General features: G+C 42.0%; 1 protein-coding gene across 1 annotated transcript in view; it reads left to right on the forward strand.

Annotated features, from left to right (window-relative positions):
* Nucleotides 1-20,691, forward strand: part of Pld5 (phospholipase D family member 5) — a 422,154-nt gene extending 401,463 nt beyond the window's left edge. The window contains exons 7-10 of the mRNA XM_008849173.2: nt 1,741-1,877; nt 8,656-8,824; nt 14,124-14,238; nt 19,632-20,691. Of these exons, the coding sequence (XP_008847395.1) occupies nt 1,741-1,877; nt 8,656-8,824; nt 14,124-14,238; nt 19,632-19,882 (672 nt within the window). The 3' untranslated portion in view covers nt 19,883-20,691. The remainder of the gene's footprint in view (nt 1-1,740; nt 1,878-8,655; nt 8,825-14,123; nt 14,239-19,631) is intronic.
* Nucleotides 20,692-22,143: the final 1,452 nt, after the last annotated feature.

Genomic DNA, 22,143 nt, shown 5'->3' on the forward strand with positions numbered 1-22,143 from the left:
TGCACAGAGATGGGAGAAGCAAACTCTGATGGGGGATTTTTAAAAAAAAAAAAAAAAAGCTTCATAGAGGAGCTACTATTTGAATTGGAATCAAGAGCACAGACCCAGTAGGACAAACAGGAATCAGGAGTAAGAGGATCAGAAGATATCAGAAGCCCCAAAGAGGCAGGAGCTTTCTGCTTAGGTGACAGAGTATCACCTGCATGTGTGCTGGGGAAAGAGTGCAGGTGTCTCGTTCTGCTGTCCTTGGAGTGAATGTATGTTTTGTTGTTATCACAAAAACATGGAAGCCTATCCTCATTGCAAAAATAATAATAGCTAATCAAATGCTCGCCCTGCCCATCACCTGCCAAGAGGACTTTACTGGTTACCGTTCTCACTGCTCTGTCCAAATGCCTGACAAATGCAAACGAAGGGAGAAGGGTTTGGTTTCGTTTACAGTACAAGGGGCAGTCCATCATGGTGGAGACGGCATAGTGGCAGGAGCATGAGGCACCTGTTCGCATCACATCCACAGTCAGAAAACAGTCCAAGATCCCAGCCTACACAAAGGTGCCACCCACATTTAGAATGGGTCTCCCCACCTCCATTAACCTAATCTAGAAAATCCCACTGAGGCATGCCTAGAGGCTGTCTCTTCAGTGATTCTAGATCCTGACAAGTCAGCATCACTATTAACCATCAAAGGACATTCTGGTCAGGGATGCCTACAGAGTATGTGACCTTCCACATGCTCCTTTTTACCCCCTTGTCCCTCCCAGGGTGGGCATCCATCCTAGTAGCTTCATCCATGAACCCATACCACAAAATGGGATTCCCAGCAACACAAAGTGAGCAATTAGGGCAGACATGATTTAGAGACTCTTTCCCTAAGTGTTGCCCTTTATTCTAAGAAGCTCCAGAAATTGTTTATCCAGCTTTTTGTGTACCCAGACTTACCACAGAGGATTGCTTGTCAGAGAAAGACAGCAAACACTCTTTTCAATCCTCTCCAGTGAGAAAATAATGAAGAAACTAAAGTATGTCTTTCCCTTGCTATAGCAACTGCATCTAAAAACATCCTATTTTTATAAGATGGAAACTTCAAACATGAAAAAAAATACCTCTAGCATGATTTTCCCCTTTCTGCATTTTGCTGATGTCTGGCAGAATATCCTCCTTCTCTGGCTCTCTTGATGGATTTGGGCACACAATAACTCGCCTGGTCTCCCGTGAAGTATTCTCAGTGACCTTCTTTATGATCAACACTCCTCTTCCTGACTTTATGAAAGATTCAGAGGAAAAATAAGATTTTTAGATTTTATGTCTTGAATGGTTTTATGGTCTCATCACTTCTCAATGAAATAATTTCTGAAATAAATTGCTTGCTATATGTATTTGTAAGTATACAGATAATACTTGAAAAAATTATCAACCATGTACGACAGGGAGGGGTCCTAGAATCACATACAACTGGGGCTGTAATGACGCTCTAAGGTAGCAAGGTGTGTGTACTGAAAACAAAAACTGTCTCCTGAAACAGAGTTCAAGGACTTGAGACACATTCTGTCTCACCTTGACATCTCCATGCCTCAGCTTTGATAAGTCACAAAACAGCTTTATGTAATCTGATCAAGAATCAGATATTAGTTTTGCATTCAATTTAGTTACACACTGAGACCTACCAAGACACGCAAACATTTTCAATCCTTAGGTGCTCACCATTTATGCTCTAACATCTTGGGTTTTGTATCTTCACAGAATTCTCCCAAACTCTTTTGCCCTAAAAACAGAAGCTTTGACATCGATGCCATCTACAGCGTGATTGATGATGCCAAACAGTACGTGTACATCGCCGTCACAGACTACCTGCCTATCTCCAGCACCAGCACCAAAAGGTCAGGGACTTTCAGCTGGCCAACCTCTACCCTGGGGCCCAGTGGGCCCAGAACTCTGAGGTGCACCATACTGTATCAGGAAGGACATGCTCTTCCAGCGTGCCTGGTGTGCACTTGCAACTTTCCCATCATGCATTCCTCCCCAAGTGGGTCCCATTTGAAAGCTTAGAATCTCACCCTGCAGGAATACCTCACTAGTTTATTCTAGAGGCATGAGAGCAATTTCAGAAAGAAGACCAAGTAGTCACTTCGAAAATTATTTCAAAAGAAAACTTTTTAAATTATTTTTAAAAAATATTTTATTTATTATTTTTATTTTATGTGTATGAGTGCGTGTATGTAAGTATACCCATGTTGTGCAATGTCCACTAAGGTCAGAAGAGGGCATCGGATCCCCTGGAACTGGAGCTAAGACAGTTGTTAGCTGCCATATGGGCGCTGGGATTCAAACCTAGGTTTTCTGCAAGAACAACCAGAGTTCATATGCTGAGCCATCTATCCAGCCCCTATTTTATTATTTTATGTGTATGAGTGTATAGCCTGCATGTATGTAAATGTACCATGTCATGCAATGCCCAAGGAGGTGAGAAGAGGGCATCAGATTCCGTGGTACTGGAGTTACAGATGGTTGTTAGCAACTATGTGGATGCTGGGAACCAAACACTTGTCTTCTGCAGGAGCAGCTGGTGCTCTAAACTGTTGAGCCATCACTCCAGTCCCCTACCTGATATTTTGACAACTTTCCTGAGTACAGTCATTTCTCATGTTATAGAGGAATGTCCGTGATTATCGCCAGCTGTTACTGCTTCCTGTGGGCTCTATAGTTTGGGGTCTCAGAGTTGGCCCAGCTCCCATGTTCCCACTAGAGCAATATCTGTGTTAGACCGGAACTATGTTACTTCTGAACTTGTGAATGAAGCTTTCGATAACATCTTCTAAAGCCTAGGTTGAAACAATCACACTTCTCTTTGGTGACTTATCTTTTTTAAGGGAGACATGAAAAAATGTGCAATTTCTCCACTTAGAACACCAGTTGTAGACCAAACAAACAGTTGCACCCAAGTCTAGCTTGAGAATCAAAGCCATCAGTGGAGTAACATAGGAATATGGGTGAGTGCCTACTTATGGGAGTGTGGGTGATTGAATGGCAACTGCCATCATCCCAAATACTACCCCAGCATGGGTGACGGCTAACAAAAGCTGCTTCCCTTGAGTTCTGCTTGCACAGCTTGCAGAGGCCCTGCTGACACTTACCTTTCTTTCTGTTCCTGTTACTGCTTAGATAGCCTTGGATACAGACATTGTCAATCTTCAGTTTTTCTCTCCTGCCTCTGCTTTGTTAATCACATGAACTTCTTACCTCCTTCCAAAATGAATATTTCAATTCATGGAAAATGGCTACAGAACAACTCCCCAGTGTACAAAGTGCTGCAGTCAGTGCTACCTTACTCCTCTAAGGCTGGACAACATTTTCTCAGGGGTAGGATTCTGAGCTGCACATCAGCCTTGGAGTGCAGAGTGTTGGGATTGAAGGCATGCACCACTACACCCACCCTCCTCCTTCATCTTCATGATTTGACTTTAGATTCAATTTTAGACATCAGCTTCCTTCGGAAAGATATTGAAATACAACACATTTTGTCTGGTTGCCCTCTTACTAAGAATAGAGGTCAAGTTCATGGGGATTTAGCTTGATAGTTTTTCAGGACTAATGAAAATTTGTTTCATGTAGTCCCATGAGCAAAACTGATACCTTTCATGGTCCAGGGGGAACAATTATAATGTGCAATCTAAAATATCTTAGAAATAAAGCTATGAGTGATTATGACACCCATAACTCCAGTACCTGGGAGGCTACAGCAGGAGGCTTGTGAATTCAAGATCAGCCAGGGTCATGTAATTTACAGCCAGGCTAGGCTACAAGGTGAAATGTCTCAGAAACAAACAAAATTCTTAGAACTAAAGGAGAGATTTTAAAAAATGTTAAAGAACTAGAAAGCTAGAGACTGATATGAAATATTGTATCTTATTTATTATTTCAGCTGTTATCAAAAGAATGCATCTCATTTTGTATTGAAGGTCCTGTGATGAAACCTGTTATTTGTATTCTGACCTAAAGAATTAGTTAAAGAAGGATCCATTCACCTCAAACACAGAAGGAACCAGCAGACCAAAGAAGGATTCTTTCAAGTCCACTGCATCAGTTAAATAAGCTTATTGGAGTTACTAGGAACATGGGTGAAAAATAAAAATAAAAATAAAATTCAAATCTATAGTTTCAGCTTTCTAAACCAAATTTTTAAAAATCATCAAGGAGTGATAAGCAGTTCAAACATTCAGATTATAATTAACTTCCTCTTAATCGTATGAATAAAGTTTTTTTTAAAGTCATACAGGACTCGTGTTTATATAATCCCAGAAGAGAAGTTCAGAAATGAATTCAGTGTTTGCGGAATTTATTACTATCTTACAGACTTAACTTTTAGTCTCCTCACTGCCAGATATTCAAATGAAAGAAAAGTCACGCACTCTCCAATCAGAAATGATCTAAATAGACCCCGCCTCTTAGAGGTAATGTTCAAATTTCTAGTTTTCAAGGTAACAGGAAGTGAATGGAACAATGGTGTGTGACCAAATAAATCCTGCAATAAAAAATCAGAAGCTGGGAATCCAGCTTAGTGGCAGAGCACTTGCCCGGTCCTGGGTTTATTCCTCAGCACCACAAACAGCAACCAAAAATAATGAATGAGAATGAAGTTTAATGGCACCTATGTATGAAGCTGCCATGATCGCCTATGACTTTGTATGCTAACTGTATTTGTTACTTTTCTGTTGCTAAAATAAAACACCATGAGCAAGGCAACTTATAGAAGGAAGAGTCTATCTTGTTTATGGTACTAGAGGGATAAGAGTCCATTATGGGGGTGAGGACATGGTGTGGAATGAGGCAGCCAGAGCAGAAAGCTGAGTGTTCACACCTTCAGGTAGGCATGGGAAGCAGAGAGACACTGCAAGTGGGACAAGGCTGTGAACTCTCAAATCCCACCCTTGTGATGCACTTCCTTTACCAAGGCCACACCTCCTAAACCTCCACAAACAGAGCCACCAACTGCCAAGTATTCAAACACTTAGAGTCTGTAAGGGACATTTCTCATTCAAACCACCACACTAACCTAAAAAATTATTTTAAAGATTACATTTAAGCCAGATGTGATGGTGCACATCTTTAATCCCAGGAGGCAGAGGGAGGCAGATCTCTGTGAGAGCAAGGCCAGCCTGATCTACTTACTAAGTTCTAGACCAGCTAGGGATACAGGGAGACTCTGTCTCAAAAAATTTAAAAAAAAAAAATTCCATTTAAGGGGCTGGAGAGGGTGCATACTGCTCTTCTAGAGGACCAAAGCTCCATTCACAACATCCACATCAGACAGCTCACAACCACCTGTAACTCCATTTTCAGTGCATCCAGTGCCCTCTTCTGGCCTCCTCAGACATTCATGAACTCCCAAACATAGACACACATGCATACACACACAGAATTAAAAATAAAATAAATCTTTTTTATTATATTATAAAAAAAGCCCAATTCACTTGTTACTGCTAGAACAATCAAAGTTTTTAAGTAATTAACTTAACCATTAGGTCTGATTGAGGTTTCCTATGATTTATTTCTTCAATCATGTGAAATACATCTTTCAGAAGGAAATACTTAAATGTGTGAAGAATTGGTGAATCTGCTGCCTGATGCACCATTGAGGCTCAGGAATTCTCCTGCAGTTTTAGCTCTCTGTAGTTTCAACTTTCACAGATCAACCAGTCTCAAAATGTTAAATGGAGAGTGCCAGGAAAAAGCAATTTGTAAGTTTTAAATAGGTTTTATTATAGCATATTGCTAGAATTGTTCTATTTTATTATTAGAGGTTGTTAACAATATCTTATTTTGTTGGATTTTTTTAAACTAACATGAGTCTGTTTGTGTAGGAGAACACGGAATGTGTAGTGTCCAATACTGTCTGTAGTTTTCAGCCCTCCGCTGAGCATCCTGGAAAGTATCCTCAATAAACAGGGGCAAATACTGTACTAATAGTTTTTATTCGTGTGTTAATTGAACAAATATTTGTTGAGATGTATTATGATTAAAGCATGAACAGCATGTGATCCCTAGAATGCCATCTGAAGGGGACAGATAGATACAAGAAAGATTATTACACCGTGGTGTAAATGGAACAGAAGATGTATATAGAGAACCTTATAGAGAAAGGACATCTGTGAGGCCATCCCAGGGTTAAGGGAAGCTTATTAGAGGATTATCACCTAAATTTTACTTCATATCATTCACAAAAGTCAGAAAACAGTGGGAAAGGGAATTTTCCAGGTAAAAGGTGTCATGTGAGCCAAGTTTTAGGAGGAGAAAAAGACCTGCCAAGTTCAATGCAAGATCCCAAAGCCCCTGGGTAAGGTAGTGAGAGACCAAATTGGAAAGAAGGCAGGGGCTGGTTACTGGAGAGTCTTGTGACTTTGGAGGCTCTAGGTGTTTTATAGAAAGGAGTAACAAGGTGTCCTAATTCCTTTCTATTGCTGTGATAAAAACACTGACTTAGGGGGGAAACCAACTTTGGGAGGAAAGAGCTTATTTTACCTTATATCTCCTAGATCACAGTTTGTCAGAGAGAGAAGTCAGGGTAGGAAACTGGAGGGAGGAGCTGAAGCACAGACCAAGGAAGAATGCTGTTTACTGGTATACTCCTCTGGCCCATGCTCACCCCTGCCCAGGGGTGGCACCACCCACAGTGGGCTGGACTCTCCCACATCACTCAACCATCAAGAAAATGCCCCAAAGACATAGTCACAGGCCAATCCAATGAAGGAAATTCCTCAATTGATGTTACCTCTACCTAGGTGTATCAAGTTGACAGGTGACAACGTTCCAGCACACAAGGCCACTCCTGCTTTTATACAGTCACTTTAGTAGTAATGGAGGCACGTTTGACAGAGCCAAGGGGAGAGGCAGAGGAACCTATTTGGAACACAAGGCTGATATGGTCGTTTCCAGTAGTCCCTAACCTTGTGGGTACAGAAATAGAGAGAATTTTGATATCACCCAGGATTTAGAAGCAGAGGGAGAAGTGATCTGCTGGTGATCAGAGCTAAAATTGAGCTGGCCAGAAAAAAGAAACCAGAAGGAGCTGAGGGAGCAGGGACATTGGAGGGACCACAGATCTGCACCACACCCAGGGCTAATTAATGTGATTAAGAGACAGGGCTTAGCTAGGCATGGTGGTGAACACCTTTAATCCCAGCACTCAGGAGGCAGAAGCAGGTGAATCTCTGAGTTTGAGGCCAACCTGGTCTCCATAGCAAATCCAGGTGAGCTGTGGCTATAGGGAGATGCTGTCTCAAAAAGACAAAAAAAAAAAAAAAAGAGGGGGGGCAGGGAGCTTAAAGTTACAGCTCTGGAAGTGACATGATAAGGAGTGCATACAGCAGGAGTCTATACCTACACCTTAAGGCAAGTGACCAAGTGGTTAATAATAGAAAATGCATAGCAAGACTTGAGAAGCCATGGGCCTCTGGAAGAATCAGAGTGTAATCAAGGCAAAAAAAAAAAAAAAAAAAAAAAAAAAAAAAAGAACCATAGATTGTGATTCTTAAAACACACACACACACACACCTAAACACACACCTGGGTCAGGAGAGATAGTGCTAAGGACAATCTGGAAATAAGAGCATGAACAGCTCAGATAACCAGAGCAGAAGCTCATTCGGGAGGCATTATCAAAGAAGAGAGGCTGGAACAGCATCTCGGAAGAGGCGTATGAGGCTCCTATCTGGAATTCTATTCAAAGTGGGATGCTTAGTCCAAATTAAGGCCTAGATAGTGTTGGGGGTAAATTGAGGGAAGCCTATGGTGAAAGTCAGTCCTTCTGCACCCTGGATGCACAGAGCTTCACCCAGTGGACCTGAGATCTATAAAGTAGTAATGAGTCCCAGGACAGCTTTGTCTCTTGCTGACTGTGCTGGTCGACTTGACATAAACTAGAGTCACCTAGGATGAGGAAACCTCAGATGAGTAATTTCCCCCATCGAATTAACCTGTAGCCATGCCTGTGAGATATTTTCATTATTGCTAATTGATGTAGGAGGGCCCAGCCCATGGTGGGCAATACCATCCCCAGGCACGTCCCTGAGCTGTATTTTATAAAAAAGGCAGCTAAGCAAGCCCAAGGGAACAAGCCAGCAAGCAGTGTTCCTCCATGGTCTGTGCTTCAGTTCCTGCCTCCAGATTTCTGCCTTGACTTCCTTCCTTAGCGTCCCTGTGTGATGGACTTATGAACCAAATAAACCCTTTCCTCCTCAAGTTGCTTTTGGTCAATGTTTAATCCCCTGAGCTGTATTTTATAAAAAAGGCAGCTAAGCAAGCCCAAGGGAACAAGCCAGCAAGCAGTGTTCCTCCATGGTCTGTGCTTCAGTTCCTGCCTCCAGATTTCTGCCTTGACTTCCTTCCTTAGCGTCCCTGTGTGATGGACTTATGAACCAAATAAACCCTTTCCTCCTCAAGTTGCTTTTGGTCAATGTTTAATCAGAGCAACAGAAAGCAAATCAGGACAGTGCTTAACTCAAAAGGCTTGTATCAACCTATCCTGCAAGACAGCTTGTATGTTTACAGAAAACAGTAACAATCTAAGTAATAGAAGTACATTCTGTTATCTAGTAAACTTCTTTCTCAAACTCAAAACTATTTTCTTTATTGTTATCTAACAGTGTACTACTTCTGCAGGACGTACTGGCCAGACTTGGATGGAAAAATAAGAGAAGCATTAGTTTTACGGAGCGTTAAAGTTCGACTCCTCATAAGCTTCTGGATGGAAACCGATCCCCTCACATTTAACTTTATTTCATCTCTTAAAGCTATTTGCACTGAAATAGCCAACTGCAGTTTGAAAGTTGTAAGTATTATATGCTGACTGGGTTATTGAAAAAACGACTTATTCCCTTTTCCATGTCTATGAAAATTGCCAGCATAGGGAATTTTCAGTAAGAATCAGGTTAACAATCTTTAATGGTGAAAATACTTCAAAAGATTGGTTATTTTTCAAACCAGTCACACACAAAACAAAGAGAATAAGAACCCATTTCCTTTGTCAGTGTGTGTGTATTGTGTATGTGTGTATGCATGTAGAGGCCAGAGGTCATCAGTCATATTCCTCTGTGCTTTCACTTTATTTTGAGACAGAGTCTCGACCTGGAGCTCACTGTCGTGGCTACACTGGCTGGCCAGCAAGCTCCAAGAAGCCTCCTGTCTCCATCCACCCTCAGCACTAATGTTATATATAGACAGCAACCTGCCTGGCTTTTATTTGGGTGCTTAGGATCCAAACACAGACCTTATGCCTACACACCTAACACTTCACCCACAGAGCCACCTCCCAGGCCCTTCAAATGCATTTTACTTGAACTGTTTCATTCACCTACTAATCTTATTTGTAACACTGCCAAAGAAAGCACTGGAGCATGCATCAACACTACCTGGTCCAGCTCCAAGGTGTTGTTAGCCAGGGCTCCTGTGCTTGCTCAGGTCCCTTGTGCTATGTGCTCTCAACCTCTAGATTCCCAGTGGGAAGGCAAGATGGAAGATGGGGAATTGGCAATGCCCTGTTTTACTTATTTTTCTCATTCCTGTGACAGAATACATGATGAAAAGCAACTTAAAGGAGGAAGGACTGATTTGGGTCCACAGCTGGTGGCTGGGGCCCCAACTATGCTGACATGAATTGGTAGCTGGAATTGGTACATCTCAGCCTAGCAGGAAGCACAGAGTTTGCGCAGTACCTAGGAGCAGGCTATAACCCATAGACTCACTTTGTCCAGGTTGACCCTACTTCCTAAAGGCCACATTCTCCCAAACAGTGCCACCAGCTGGGGCCTAAGTACTCAAATGTATGAGTCCATGGGAGACAGTTCATATTCAAGCTATAGTGCATTCTAAAGGGGCTACATTAACTCTCTAGCTCTTCTCTGATTTTTCTTCCCTTTTCCCCTTAAGACCTTAATATGAGCTGTTCCCTCCATCTACAATGTTTTTCTCCATTCTTCATCTGACTGATGATCAGTAATCCTTTAGGCTTCCATTTTTCAAACCAGGTCCCTACTATGCATGCAACAGCTGTGTGCTGAGACCCCACTGTGTATCAGGTCCTCTTTTACAAGATTGAGCTGTGCTTTTTTTAAAAAAGCTATTATTTTTATTTTATGTATATGGATGTATTGTGTGCATGTATGTAAGTGCACCTGTGTCATGCAAGGCCTGCAGAGATCAGGAGGTGTTGGATACCCCTGAAACTGGAGTTACAGACCATTGTTAGTTGCCTTATGGGTGCTGGGAATTGAACCCAGGCCCTCTGCAAGAGCAGCTAGTGTTTTTAACCAGAGTCACCTCTCCAGCCCTGAGCTGTGCTTTTTGAAGCACTTGGGGACACACAGAATGATAGGTTCTGCACTATCAGTCTTGACTCTCAGCTTCCAGCATGGCCTTGACCCTCAAAATCCCAAAACCAAACAGGAGAAGAGACTGGTAGGATATTTGATGGTTAGGCTTGAAGATGGTGTGCATTCATTTAACTTTCATTCCATTACCCAGACATCACTCATAGGGTGACACCAAAAGGTAAGGAAGGATTATAAGCATGCTCAGAAGGGCAGAAGAGACAAAGGAACAGGTTTGTGGATCATCATGGTCTGACATTATCAGCACCCATTCCCACCCAGAGAACCCTCAGCCTTCCACCCTAGCCTCTGTATAGATCTCTACTCAACTGCTTATTTTTTTTTAAGCACCTATCCCTATGTTTGTGGGTTCACAAACCACTGTACTGGAAATATGAAAACAGGTCTGTGGTTACTACCACTGGTCTGTCTTCTACACCAGAATTGAAAATACACAAAATACCCAGGATGGGTAAAGATGCCAACTGCCATTTGGAATGGAATATTAAGGCACAGAGCAGAGATTGCTACAAGGAGCCAGGCAGAGACCCTGAAGGGTACCCGGCCATGCTTAATGACTCTTCACAGACAAACAAATGTTGGGGTTCTTTCAGCTCGGGGATAGCATTATCTGGATAACTGACATGATATTCAGGACTCCAAGGGAATCAGATTAGCCAAGTCTAGTCACCATCCATTCCCAGTGCCTGGCAGGAGGCCAGTAGTGTCCAAAACACATGCTTAACTGGTGTGTGCACAGTGAAGGCAGTGTGAGAGAATGGGGAAAGGCAGCGATAAGGCTCTGTACAACAGTGAGGAAACAGAAAATTCAGAACAGTGCCCAGGCCTTTTTTACTTTTTCCCCAATGAGTTTCATTGTGGTTGTCTACAGAAACATGGGTAGGAATTTGTTTACGGGAGGATTTGCACTGTACCAGAGGCTACAGCACTGAAGAAAATGCTGCTCCCCCACCAACCATGATGAACTGCATAGAAATCATCAGGGAGGGTAGGACTCCATGTTGCCCCCCCCTTCCATGACAGTGTTGACAGGCCTAGTCCTGAGGAAACTTTGTGCAGATAATTAGACCTGTTGCAAGTTCAAGAGTACAACAGCCGTGTCATACCGAGAAGCTGGTGTTCTCTCCCACTCTCCTCCTCCTTCAACTCTAATATTCTTTCCAACCCTTCTTCCATATGGTATTCCCTGAGCCTTGGAGGAGGTGATATAGATGTCCCATTTATGGCTGGACATTCAAGTCATTTATTCTCAGTATTTGATCAATTATGAGTTTCTATAGTAACCACTAACCACTGCAGAAGGAAGATTCTCTGACCAAAGCTGATAGCAGCACTAATCTGTGGGCATAAATAGTTCTTTAGAAGGAAATTTGACATTAAAACAGCAGCAGCGGCATCCCCAGTAAGACCTATGACCTCCCCAGACACAAGCTTTTGGCTAAGTTTACAGTACCAAATGTAGATTCCCTCCTGTGGAGCCAACATTGCCCAGTTTTTTCTTGGTCATCTCTGTGAGCTGGTGTCCCCAGTGAGCATCATGTATTCTGAAGGTCAATGTGTAAGTCAGGGAATCTGATGTCATGCTCACAAGGTTTCCAGGAGCTTGGGCACAGTATGGTACATTTGTTCCTGTCTTTACTTTTGATGCCCCTTCAGGCAAGTCAGGGGTCTGGACCCACCAAGCTGTTTCCTGACCCCACAGAACATTTGCTTCTAAGGCTCTGGCATTTGAAATCCACTTGGAGTATGAATGCTAAGTCTCCTCCTTAAAGTTTGGATGAAATTACAAGGACGGTGGAGTCTCTCCATCACTGTAGCCTTTAAAGAACTTCATCAGCTTCATTGTTTTGAACACAGATGGTCATGAATCTTGAATAAACTGAACATTAATAGCTCACTGCTGGCCATTTTATAAAACAGAGGCCATGTATTTTTAAATGTCAAGACAAGCCTGGGTGGGAAGGAAGCTTATGGCCCCAAACACATAGAACACAGATGGCTAATGAGCTCTTCCAAGAAAAGTCTAATGCTGAAACCTTGGATACAGCATGTCTTCAGGAGGCGTGGGGCCCTGACAAGAAAGATAGATGGCCTGGGACAAGGCAGAGAGTCTGTCCTTGGAAAAGGGGACAGACGCACTTGTCACTTGCCCGGATGTGGGTTTGTTTCCTTGAAGAAATCGTGGAGAGATTGCAACTTAGATGATGGTCACAGTTGACTTGAATTATCATATTTGATAAATGAGACATCATTTTTGAAATGTCTTTACTGTCTCTTCCAACATATTAACAATGTCAGTGAATAAGATCTGATTCCTGCTGTCTGTCACAGTATTCTCCCAGATAAAGCTCAAAATAGTTTTGTTTCGCTTTGTTTTGTTTTAAGACAAGGTCTCCCTGTAGCCTCAGCTGGCCTGTAACTTGCTATGTAGACCAGACTGGTCTCAATCTCACAAACATTCATTTGCCTCTTCCTCCCGAGTGCTGTGATTAAAGGTACATGTCACCATGCCCAGTCAAGATAGAGTTTTAAAATTTTTTTATGTGTATGGGTGTATTGCCTGCATATGTATATGTGCACCTGTGTCATGCACTGCCTTTGGAGGTCAGAAGAAGGTATCAGATCTCCTGGAACTTGAGTTAGGGATGGTTATTAGTCACCATATGGGTGCTGGGAACCAAACTTGGGTCCTCTGCAAGAGCAACCAGTGCTCTTAACAGCTGAACCATCTCTCCAGCCCCCAGAACAGAGTTGGAAGGGCCCTTAGTGATCACCAGGATACCCCTTTTTTAGCATACAGTATAAGAGGAGATAAACTCTAAATATTTTCCCAAACAGATTTGAACACCCTCTCATGTTTCTCTCTGTGTCTTCTTTCTTTCCACACAAGACACTATAGCTGTAAGACATTATAGAATCTTCCTTCTTCAGTATAGTGGAGACCTGAGACCCTTAACTTTGATGGATGTCTCCTGTGGACTCAACCTTCAGAGTACCAGGGTCACATTCACAGTGGATGCCTCACGCAACACTTGCCTAGTTCTTGAGGCCTGCCCACCCCAGCCATCAGGCTGCACTCTCCAAGCTCCTCCATCTCTGGCCTTGGGTGAACCCCAATGCTGGTTTTTGGAGTCACATTGAAGTTGTAAGTCAAGATTCATAGTTTAGGAAGTTGTAGCTTTGTATGTGTGTGTGTGTGTGTGTGTGTGTGTGTGTGTCTGTTTCTTTTCAGTTGCCTATTTTAAAAGCTTATAGACTTAGGTGTTTAGATGGAAGCTATTCATTCCTATGGCAAATTTCTTTTGACCTATGCAGATTCCCCATTGAATCAGCTAGTCGCTGACATAATGTATGCACCATGTAAGAATATTCATTCAGTTTGCTGGCATGTGTGGCATAAAGTGCCCTGAGGCAGGCTCCAAATGACAGTGCACCCTGCTGAATAAGACAATCAGAATTAAACAACCTTCTGGCCCTCACTCGGTTCAAAGAATGAATTTTATGTTCATTTAGTAGCTTAACAGTGTTAATTATAGAGCTAGTTGAGCGTGCTAATTTTCTTTCTCGTTGCCTATACAGACGGAGAGCAGAAATACCTTGCTCTATACAAAGTAACAAGAGTGTAATTTCAATAACCCAGTATGAAGTCTGTTGTTGATATTTGGATAATACACTCCTTTGTGCTCTTGAACAAGGCCCCAAACACTCTCAATTGACCAGCTTTTCTTTTTTTTTTAACAGAAATTTTTTGATCTGGAAAGAGAGAATGCTTGCGCAACAAAAGAACAAAAGAATCATACCTTTCCTAAATTAAATCGCAACAAGTACATGGTGACAGATGGTGCAGCTTACATTGGTAGGTGTCATGGCTGAAAAGCTCCTGGGGGTCACCCAGACAGTGGTGGTTCAGTTGTGCCCTGCAGGACCCTGAGGGGAGAAGGTGGCACTCTGGGAGCCATGGCTATTGATGGGCACGTGTTGGTAGGAAGCAGGGCAAAGAGCTCTTCAGCCAGATAGAAACTCCGTGCCTGCCTAGTAGACTAGGAGATCACAGGCAGTAACTTTCCATGTAAGTTCTGCAGAAATTATCTGGTCCGTGTGTCTCATTTTCCAGATGAGGAGGCAAAAGGCTCATCAGAGGTGAGTCCAGCACTGAACAAGCACAGTGTTCAGTCTTCTGCCTACAGTACCACACGGCATCCTACCTTGTGGCCACGGGGAGTCATTCAGGGCCAGGACTCATAGTCTAGGCAGCAATGATATCCCTGGCATTTTCTAAATATCTAACTTGGAACCATCACCTGGAACTTCCTAAACTTCAATTTGCTGTTCTGTAAAATGAGGCTTGTGGCAGTCTTTATTTCAGAGTGACGTTTAAATGAGAGATAATACACATGAAGCACCTGGCACCTGGATAATTTCCAATTGATGTTTGTTATTATTATTAAGACAGTAAAGTTTCAGGTGCATAAGTTATTATATTGGTAGAATTACTTCCTAACAGATCAAGTCTATTCTAACTTGACACAGCATGTAGGAAGTCAGGGCAATTCCTCCACTGGAGTCATCACAGATCACAGATAGAACTGACATTATCTATAAAAAGAAGACATAGAAATTCTGAAGTAACAGGGTAATTATTCAGAGGAAGTAGCAGCATCAAAGCAGAAAAGAAAAACATTTGTGGGATGTATGAATAAATATGGAGACTGTATCGTTTCTTTTTTCCAAATTCAGTTGGTGAATAATAATAATAATAATAACCTTAACTTTATGAAGCACTTTGCCTTATTTGGTCTTTTTAGCATCACTGTCAGGAGATGACAGTGTTTGTCGTTGCACTGAAGTGCGGACATGAGGGCTGGAGCAGGAAGAGACACGGGTAAGGGGAAGGGCTGGGTGTAGAGTCCAGGCCACAGTGTCACTGTCATCTCAGTGTGAGGATGTCAGCTTCTCCCTATTGCTTCTAATTATGGCATTACTTATTAAAATAATGCATTAGAATATTTCTTAAATATGTGGAGCTGGAGAGATGGCTTGATGGTTAAGAGCACTGGCTTCTCTTGCAAAGAACTAGAGTTCCATTCCTAGTACTCACATCAAATGGTTCACAACTGCCTGTAACTCCAGCTCTAGAGGATCCGATGCCATCCTTAGGCACCCACACCCACACGTACTGACACAGACACATGAGCACACACGCACATATACACTTAATCAAAAATAAAATAAATATCTTTAAAACAATATTTCAGCTTATGGAAAATATAATGAAATCATCTTCTTTTCAAAGCAGTTCAAAACTGTTTACTAAAAAATAGGAACTTTTGGTTCAATTATCTAAAACTTAAGAATGGATCCAGTCTTATGTACAGTAGTTTAAAACCCAAAATCAAGATATTTTATTGTAGAGTTTGTTAAAGTAAGGTGATGTGTACACATTCAGGGGTGACTTAACCAAAGAGGAGACTAGCATTTTGAGCTGAGATTGGTTGTTGGCTAGTGGTAGTTTATAAACTAATATTTATCAACCTTGAAATGGCCCAACTGATAGCCAAAAGTTCTTCAGATGAACTAAATAAATGTTTTGGAAACAGAAAACCCATATTGGAATTCCAGCACCAAAAGTTACAAGTTAGAAGATGGTAGCAAGTCGCATAATCTCTTGTAAGCCTCAGTCTCTTTATCTATGAAATACGGACAGTAACAGGCACCCTTGGTGGTGGCATGAGGGTTACGTAAGGTCATGTATCAGCAGTGCCTAATACCGACTCTGATGTATCCAGGACCTTAGTAAACATTGTTGTGCTTACTCTCTTCTTCCTTAGCTAAGACATTTATTTTATTTTTATTTTATATGTATAAGTATTTTGCCTACATGTATGTAACTGCACCACATGTGTGCAGTGCCTACAGAGGCCAGAAGAGGGCTTTGAATTCCCTGGAACTAGAATTATAGATAATTATTAGCCACCATGTGGGTTCTAGGAACCAAACCTGGGTCCTCGGAACCAAACCTGGGTCCTCTGCAAGAGCAGCCAGTGCTCTTAATTGCTGAGCCATCTCTTCAGCCCCATAGCTATGACATTTTTAAGTGAGTTCATTTTATATACAATGTTTTAGCGAAGTAGCAACTCCCTAAAGTAAAGCATAGTTCTAGAATAAAAGCATTCAAAAAACATCAAGAGAGTAAATTTCTTGGTATCTTAAATAACTATCAGCATGTTGTAAAGTCACCCAAGTCATTACTTATTTAATGAGAATGTGGAATTAAGAAAAATCCACGCCAGGCCCTTGCATGGGATTGTAGCTTCATTAAATTTTTATAAGACTTCCAGAAAAACCCTCAGACATCATCATTTCTCTAGGGGCTGGAAAGGTGCCCTGTGCTTCCTATCCACAAGGTGAACTCTCTGGCACCCTCCATGTGGTATCCCCCAGGACCCACTACAGTTCTGGCTACTGTAGCCTTAGCGTGCATTTTTTAGAAGCTGAAATGGCAGCCTCAAAAGATACAGGTGAAATGGTATCTAAGATTAAAAAAGAAAAAATAGCAAAGCATATGTCACCCTGAAGGTCAGCCAAAATGCTTGTAAGCCCTGAAAGCTTCCTAGAGCTAAATTCCCCCAAAGGGGCCACCTAAAGTGAATGAGAACCATGAACATACACAGCTCATCCATTGTGTGGGAGGGGGAAAAAATCAAGATTGACAAAATAAGGCTTCGAAGTCTTCACCACTCTCTGTCCTCTTTTCTCCTCTCAGGGCTACCCCCAAAGTAGATTTCTATGTCTCTTTCCTTCAGAGAGTGCGATCTGCTGATGTGCACAGCGAAATCTCAGTGTCTGTCCAGGGTGAAGTATATATTGGATGTCTTTGGGCTGTGGAGGTCAGCTCGGCTTTGAACCTCAGAGCTGATGGTTTTCTACTCTTATCTTGAATAAGCTCTGTGCTGTATTTCTTCACCAGCACAGTGGAGTTAGTTTATCCCAGCAGAGGTTTGCCATGAATAACAAATGTGCTCATGTAATAAGATTGGGACTTCTGCCTTTGGTGCTTGCAGGGACTTAGCTGTTGGGATGAGGGTTTGATGATGTTGTATCTAAAAGTCCATGGATGTCATACACGACCACAGGGTGTGTTTGCTTATGGAATGAACAGATGATGCTGTGTTCTGGCAGGCTCTTGAGTAATTTTCAACTTCAGTAGCTGCCAGTCCCAATTTAGAGATCTGAGCCTGTATTCATCTGGCACAAATGGTACTGGGTCAGGAACACAGCCCTGGCAACCTTAGGTAACCATTTATAAGAGAGTTTGGTAATTCATAACAGAAAAGCCTTCAAAAAATATGCCTATCACAGGGCCACCAGTGGCATTGCTCTGGTGTTCACTGAGGCAGCAGGTAGTAGGTAGACAGGTAGGAAAGTGGGAGAAAAAGAGAACTCTTTGTATATGCTGAAAGAGAGAGAAGGTCTTTTGTCTATGCTGGTATTTGATAGAGGGATTTGGTTTGCTTTGCCCATGAGGAATAAACTTAAGGGGCAAAATGAATTTTAAAAAAGAACCACCTTTCAGTATCTCAGAGGGCAACATATGGAAAAAGGAGTTGATTTGCTTGAGGACTCCAGAGGGTGGTACAGGGACAATGGATGAAATTCTAAAGAGGCAGATACTAGCTCTGTCCACAAGATATCATTCTCCCTTTGGAGTCTGGATCTCTATTGTCCTGATGAAATTCCAAAGCATCCCTCCTTACTCAAGGGGATGCTTCTTCCTGACACATCCAGCCAGGGGTAGAAAGCCTTCCAGCCCATGCTCCTGCCACTCTGCTGAATTCCCTTGTACTCTTTCATACTCTCTGTATTATAATCACGGTGTTTCCTTCCTGGACTCCTTGAAGCAGGGACTTCATTTTCAGTCTTATATTCACAATTCCTAATATAGGACCTGGTAGACATTAGGTATTCAATGAGCATGCATTCAGTAGAGGACAAAGAAGATCAAAAAATAAAACTTACTGTGCCATCCTGAAGAGAGAGTTTGGTTTTGCTGGAACAATGGATACCAAAGACAAAACAGTTATATGAGAAATTGAGTTGCCAGCCCTTTTATCGACCCGCACCTTGAAGATGAACTATACATGAATGACATACCTATTATTAGCCTCTTCTGGGGCATATCCCAACCATATGTGAAAAATCTTAGCGCCCAGTGTGGCAGAATAAGATCTTATTTGGAGATAAGATCTTCACAGAGAGAATCCAAAAAGAGGTCATTAAGGTAAGCACTAATCTAATGTGGCCTGTGTCCTTTACAAAAGGAGACTGGGCAAGGTGGTTCATGTTGTAATCCCAGAATTCAGGAGGCTAAGGCAAAAAGGTTGATATGAGTTTGAGGCCAGCCTGGGCTATATTGTAACATCCTGTCTCAAAGATATGAGGATAGCTGGATAAGCACACGCATAGTGAGAAGACAGTATGACAAGAGACAAGGATGGAAAGGACCACCTGGAAGCCAAAGAGAGGGGCTTCTGACACATCCTTCCCTCAGGCCTCAGGAGGAACCAGTCCTGTGGACAGACACCTTGATTTCATCTCCAGAACCGTGAGAGAATATGTTGTGTTTAAGCCAACCGGTCTCTGAAACTTTGTGGAAAATGTAATCTGTTTATCTAACAGTGCACTAGACCTAGAGCCTGTGCAATGCCTGGCCAAGGGGCTGGCCCTGGACCCCAGGATTCCCTCCAGCCCAGTCAGGGAGCACTACAGCTTGGTCTGTGAGCCACTTATCTGCCTTTAGCTTTGTCTCTGCTGGGAAAGCGTCTCCACATAATAATGTTTATACATATGGATTCAATGTTGTCTCTTTGAGAAGGTAGTAATTGTTCACAGGATTTTTAAGTGTATTCCTATATATTTTAAATGTTGCTGTATTTAGTGTGTCTTGTGAACGTCAATAAGAAATAACATTTACCAAAAAAAAGAACAGCAGATTCCTTGTTTTGAGTTTCAACTTGAGCAAAGCTGAAGAAATGCCAAAATAATATGCAAATATTAATACGCCATATGTAAGGCTTCTTGGGATTTTTTTCCCCTCTGGAGCTGTCAACACAATTCCGCCACTCTCGTTATTCCGGGGTGTTTATGAGTTTTGTTCTGTTTTTTTTTTAAATAGAATCTGTTCTGTACTTCATTATATTGGGAATATTCCCAGTGGGCCCTGTCTTCTCACCATGATTTCTTTGTTCACAGGAAATTTTGATTGGGTAGGCAATGATTTTACCCAGAATGCTGGCACTGGCCTCGTTATCAACCAAGCAGATGTGGGTAACAACAGAAGCATCATCAAGCAACTTAAAGACGTGTTTGAAAGGGACTGGTATTCACCTTACGCCAAAACCTTACAGCCAACCAAACAGCCGAACTGCTCAAGCCTGTCCAAGCTCAAACCTCCCTCCAACAAAACTGCCAACATAAGTGGGAGGGAGCCGCTGAATGCATGATGCAGGAGAGAGCAAACAGACAGACAACACAGGAAAGACTGGAGGAAAGAACCCGATTTACTATGTCTTTTTTTAGGGGGAACAAAAAAGCACACTTATTAAAAATGTTCTCTGAAAGACATGTAATATCTAGCAAACAGTATCTTAGCACTACATACGCTAAATTTAAGACTTTTGTATTTATAACTTCTGACAGAGAGTGTCATCCTGGCTTAGATGTTAGTTTTTACATCTGCATACAGATTTTAACACCTTGATTCCTGTTTGCTGTTCCTTACTGGTTTTAGAACTTTTCCTGCTGGCCCACTTGGTCTGGTCTTGGGGAACTGGGATGAGGTGAGCTCTTCTCTTTAACACTGCTGTTCTGAGAAGGCTGAGCTGGAGAAAGGTGAGAATCTTGCCTTGAAAACCACACTAACAAAACCAAGCATTCACCATCACCCTCATAAATAATCTCCAAGACCCACCCAGTTAGCTGAGGATTAACAGCTTACATCTCAGGCCAGCCTTCAACTTCTGGAAAATACCCGGTTTTGTCTCCCATTCATTTTCTCCTAATACCACAGGTTTTATTTGGTATAATTTTCTCTTTCCATGGACTGTTCTTGTTATGCAGCATCCCTGTATTCAGCTCCATATCAGTTCCAAGTATGATAACATCTTTTGAAATTGTATGAATTCCTCAGAACGGATACCAAATGGAAATAGCAGCCTTTAATTTTCGCCTTTCTCTTGCATTCTTTGCCCTCCCAAATCAGTTATTTTACAAGGACAGCCAGCAATATATATATATGCATTTTGAGAACAAAGTAGTTTTCCAAATTATTCTTTGGTTTACGGTATTATAAAGGAAAGGTCTCTATGCGTCGGTGGATTTTAATTTATTTAGAATTATTATGCTGTTAAGAGTATGCCAGCAAATGTTTATAGAGCTATTTAATATACCTTCTGCTATTTAATATACCAAATGCTTTTCACAGAAATGCAATTTAAATACTGTGCTTAACATATTTTACTAAGAAACAGAAATATTGGATTATTGTTCTATAATGTTATTGTGTGTTGTTGTTTTATATCTATACAATATATAATCCTGTATTAATGGAGTCTGTTGCTACATGAGAGAGGTGTGACCTCTTCAGAGCCTAGAGCAGGTAGTCAAGATGCCGAAACTACTGTGGCTCCTGACACCATGGCTCAGAACAGAATCCTTTACTCTTTGGCCTTGGGTTTCTATTGCTAATGTAGACAGTAATACTCACCTACCTCGCAAAGATGTTGTCATGGTAGGGGATATTTATAACTTGTTTTTGAAATCAAAAGAACCTATATAAATGCTAAGCATTATTCAGCACAGTCTTCTTGATCATCTTTGTGGTATCCTGATGGAATAAACACCAGGTATTCCCCCAAGAATCTAGAGGGGGAAACAAACTTGAAGCTTCCATTTGGAAACCATGATGACCAGGCCACAGCAAGGGGGGAAACATCCCCAAAGGAAACCTGGATTCTGGACATTTCAATGGAAATTTCTGTCTGGCCACCACGACATAAATAACAACACAGAACCAGACACTGCTGCAGATCGCCTTTAGAACCAGCACACACATGCGTTTCAGAGCAAGGAAGAGCAATCTCATTGCTTTATTTTCATCTCTACAGACTTTATTGCAATTATGCCAGAAAGAGTTTCTTTTCTTTTTTTCCCCTTGAGCCACGGTCTTTCTGTAGCCCCACCTGGCCTTGAACTGGCTATGTAGACCAGGCTGGCCTTGATCTCACAGTGATCTGCCTGCCTCTGCCTCCTGAGTGCTGGGATTAAAGGCTCAAAAAGAGTTTGTTACTTGTGGGTTCACTGAACGACTCTTATTGGGTCCTCCTCGTGATCACCTTAGTTTCTGTCCTGTTGTTTCCAAGTATTGATTCACTGGATATTTAACCAGTCAGTCTAGAGAGCCGGGAGAGAGTCATGCTTTTAAGGATGCCATGTTATGAATGATTTGCTGTCATTTATTCCTTAACATGGCGGCACTGAGCAGAGCATGACGGGTTTTCTGCCACACACCAGCATCAGTGGAGTCTTCCCTGATCCAGCATCCCATGCATCTGCAAAACCTTTCACCTGTCGTGCAACACTGGCCTTCCAGGAAAATAGGCTCTATGCAGAGTACCCTATATGGATCTGTGTCTCCTGAGAGCATTTCTTCCTGGAGAGTTTTCTCATTCATTAGAATGCTTTACTCTCCCTTTTAGAAGTTGAC

This window comes from Nannospalax galili, unplaced genomic scaffold (assembly GCF_000622305.1).
Source record: "Nannospalax galili isolate Female #2095 unplaced genomic scaffold, S.galili_v1.0 scaffold543, whole genome shotgun sequence".
NCBI lineage: Eukaryota > Metazoa > Chordata > Mammalia > Rodentia > Spalacidae > Nannospalax > Nannospalax galili.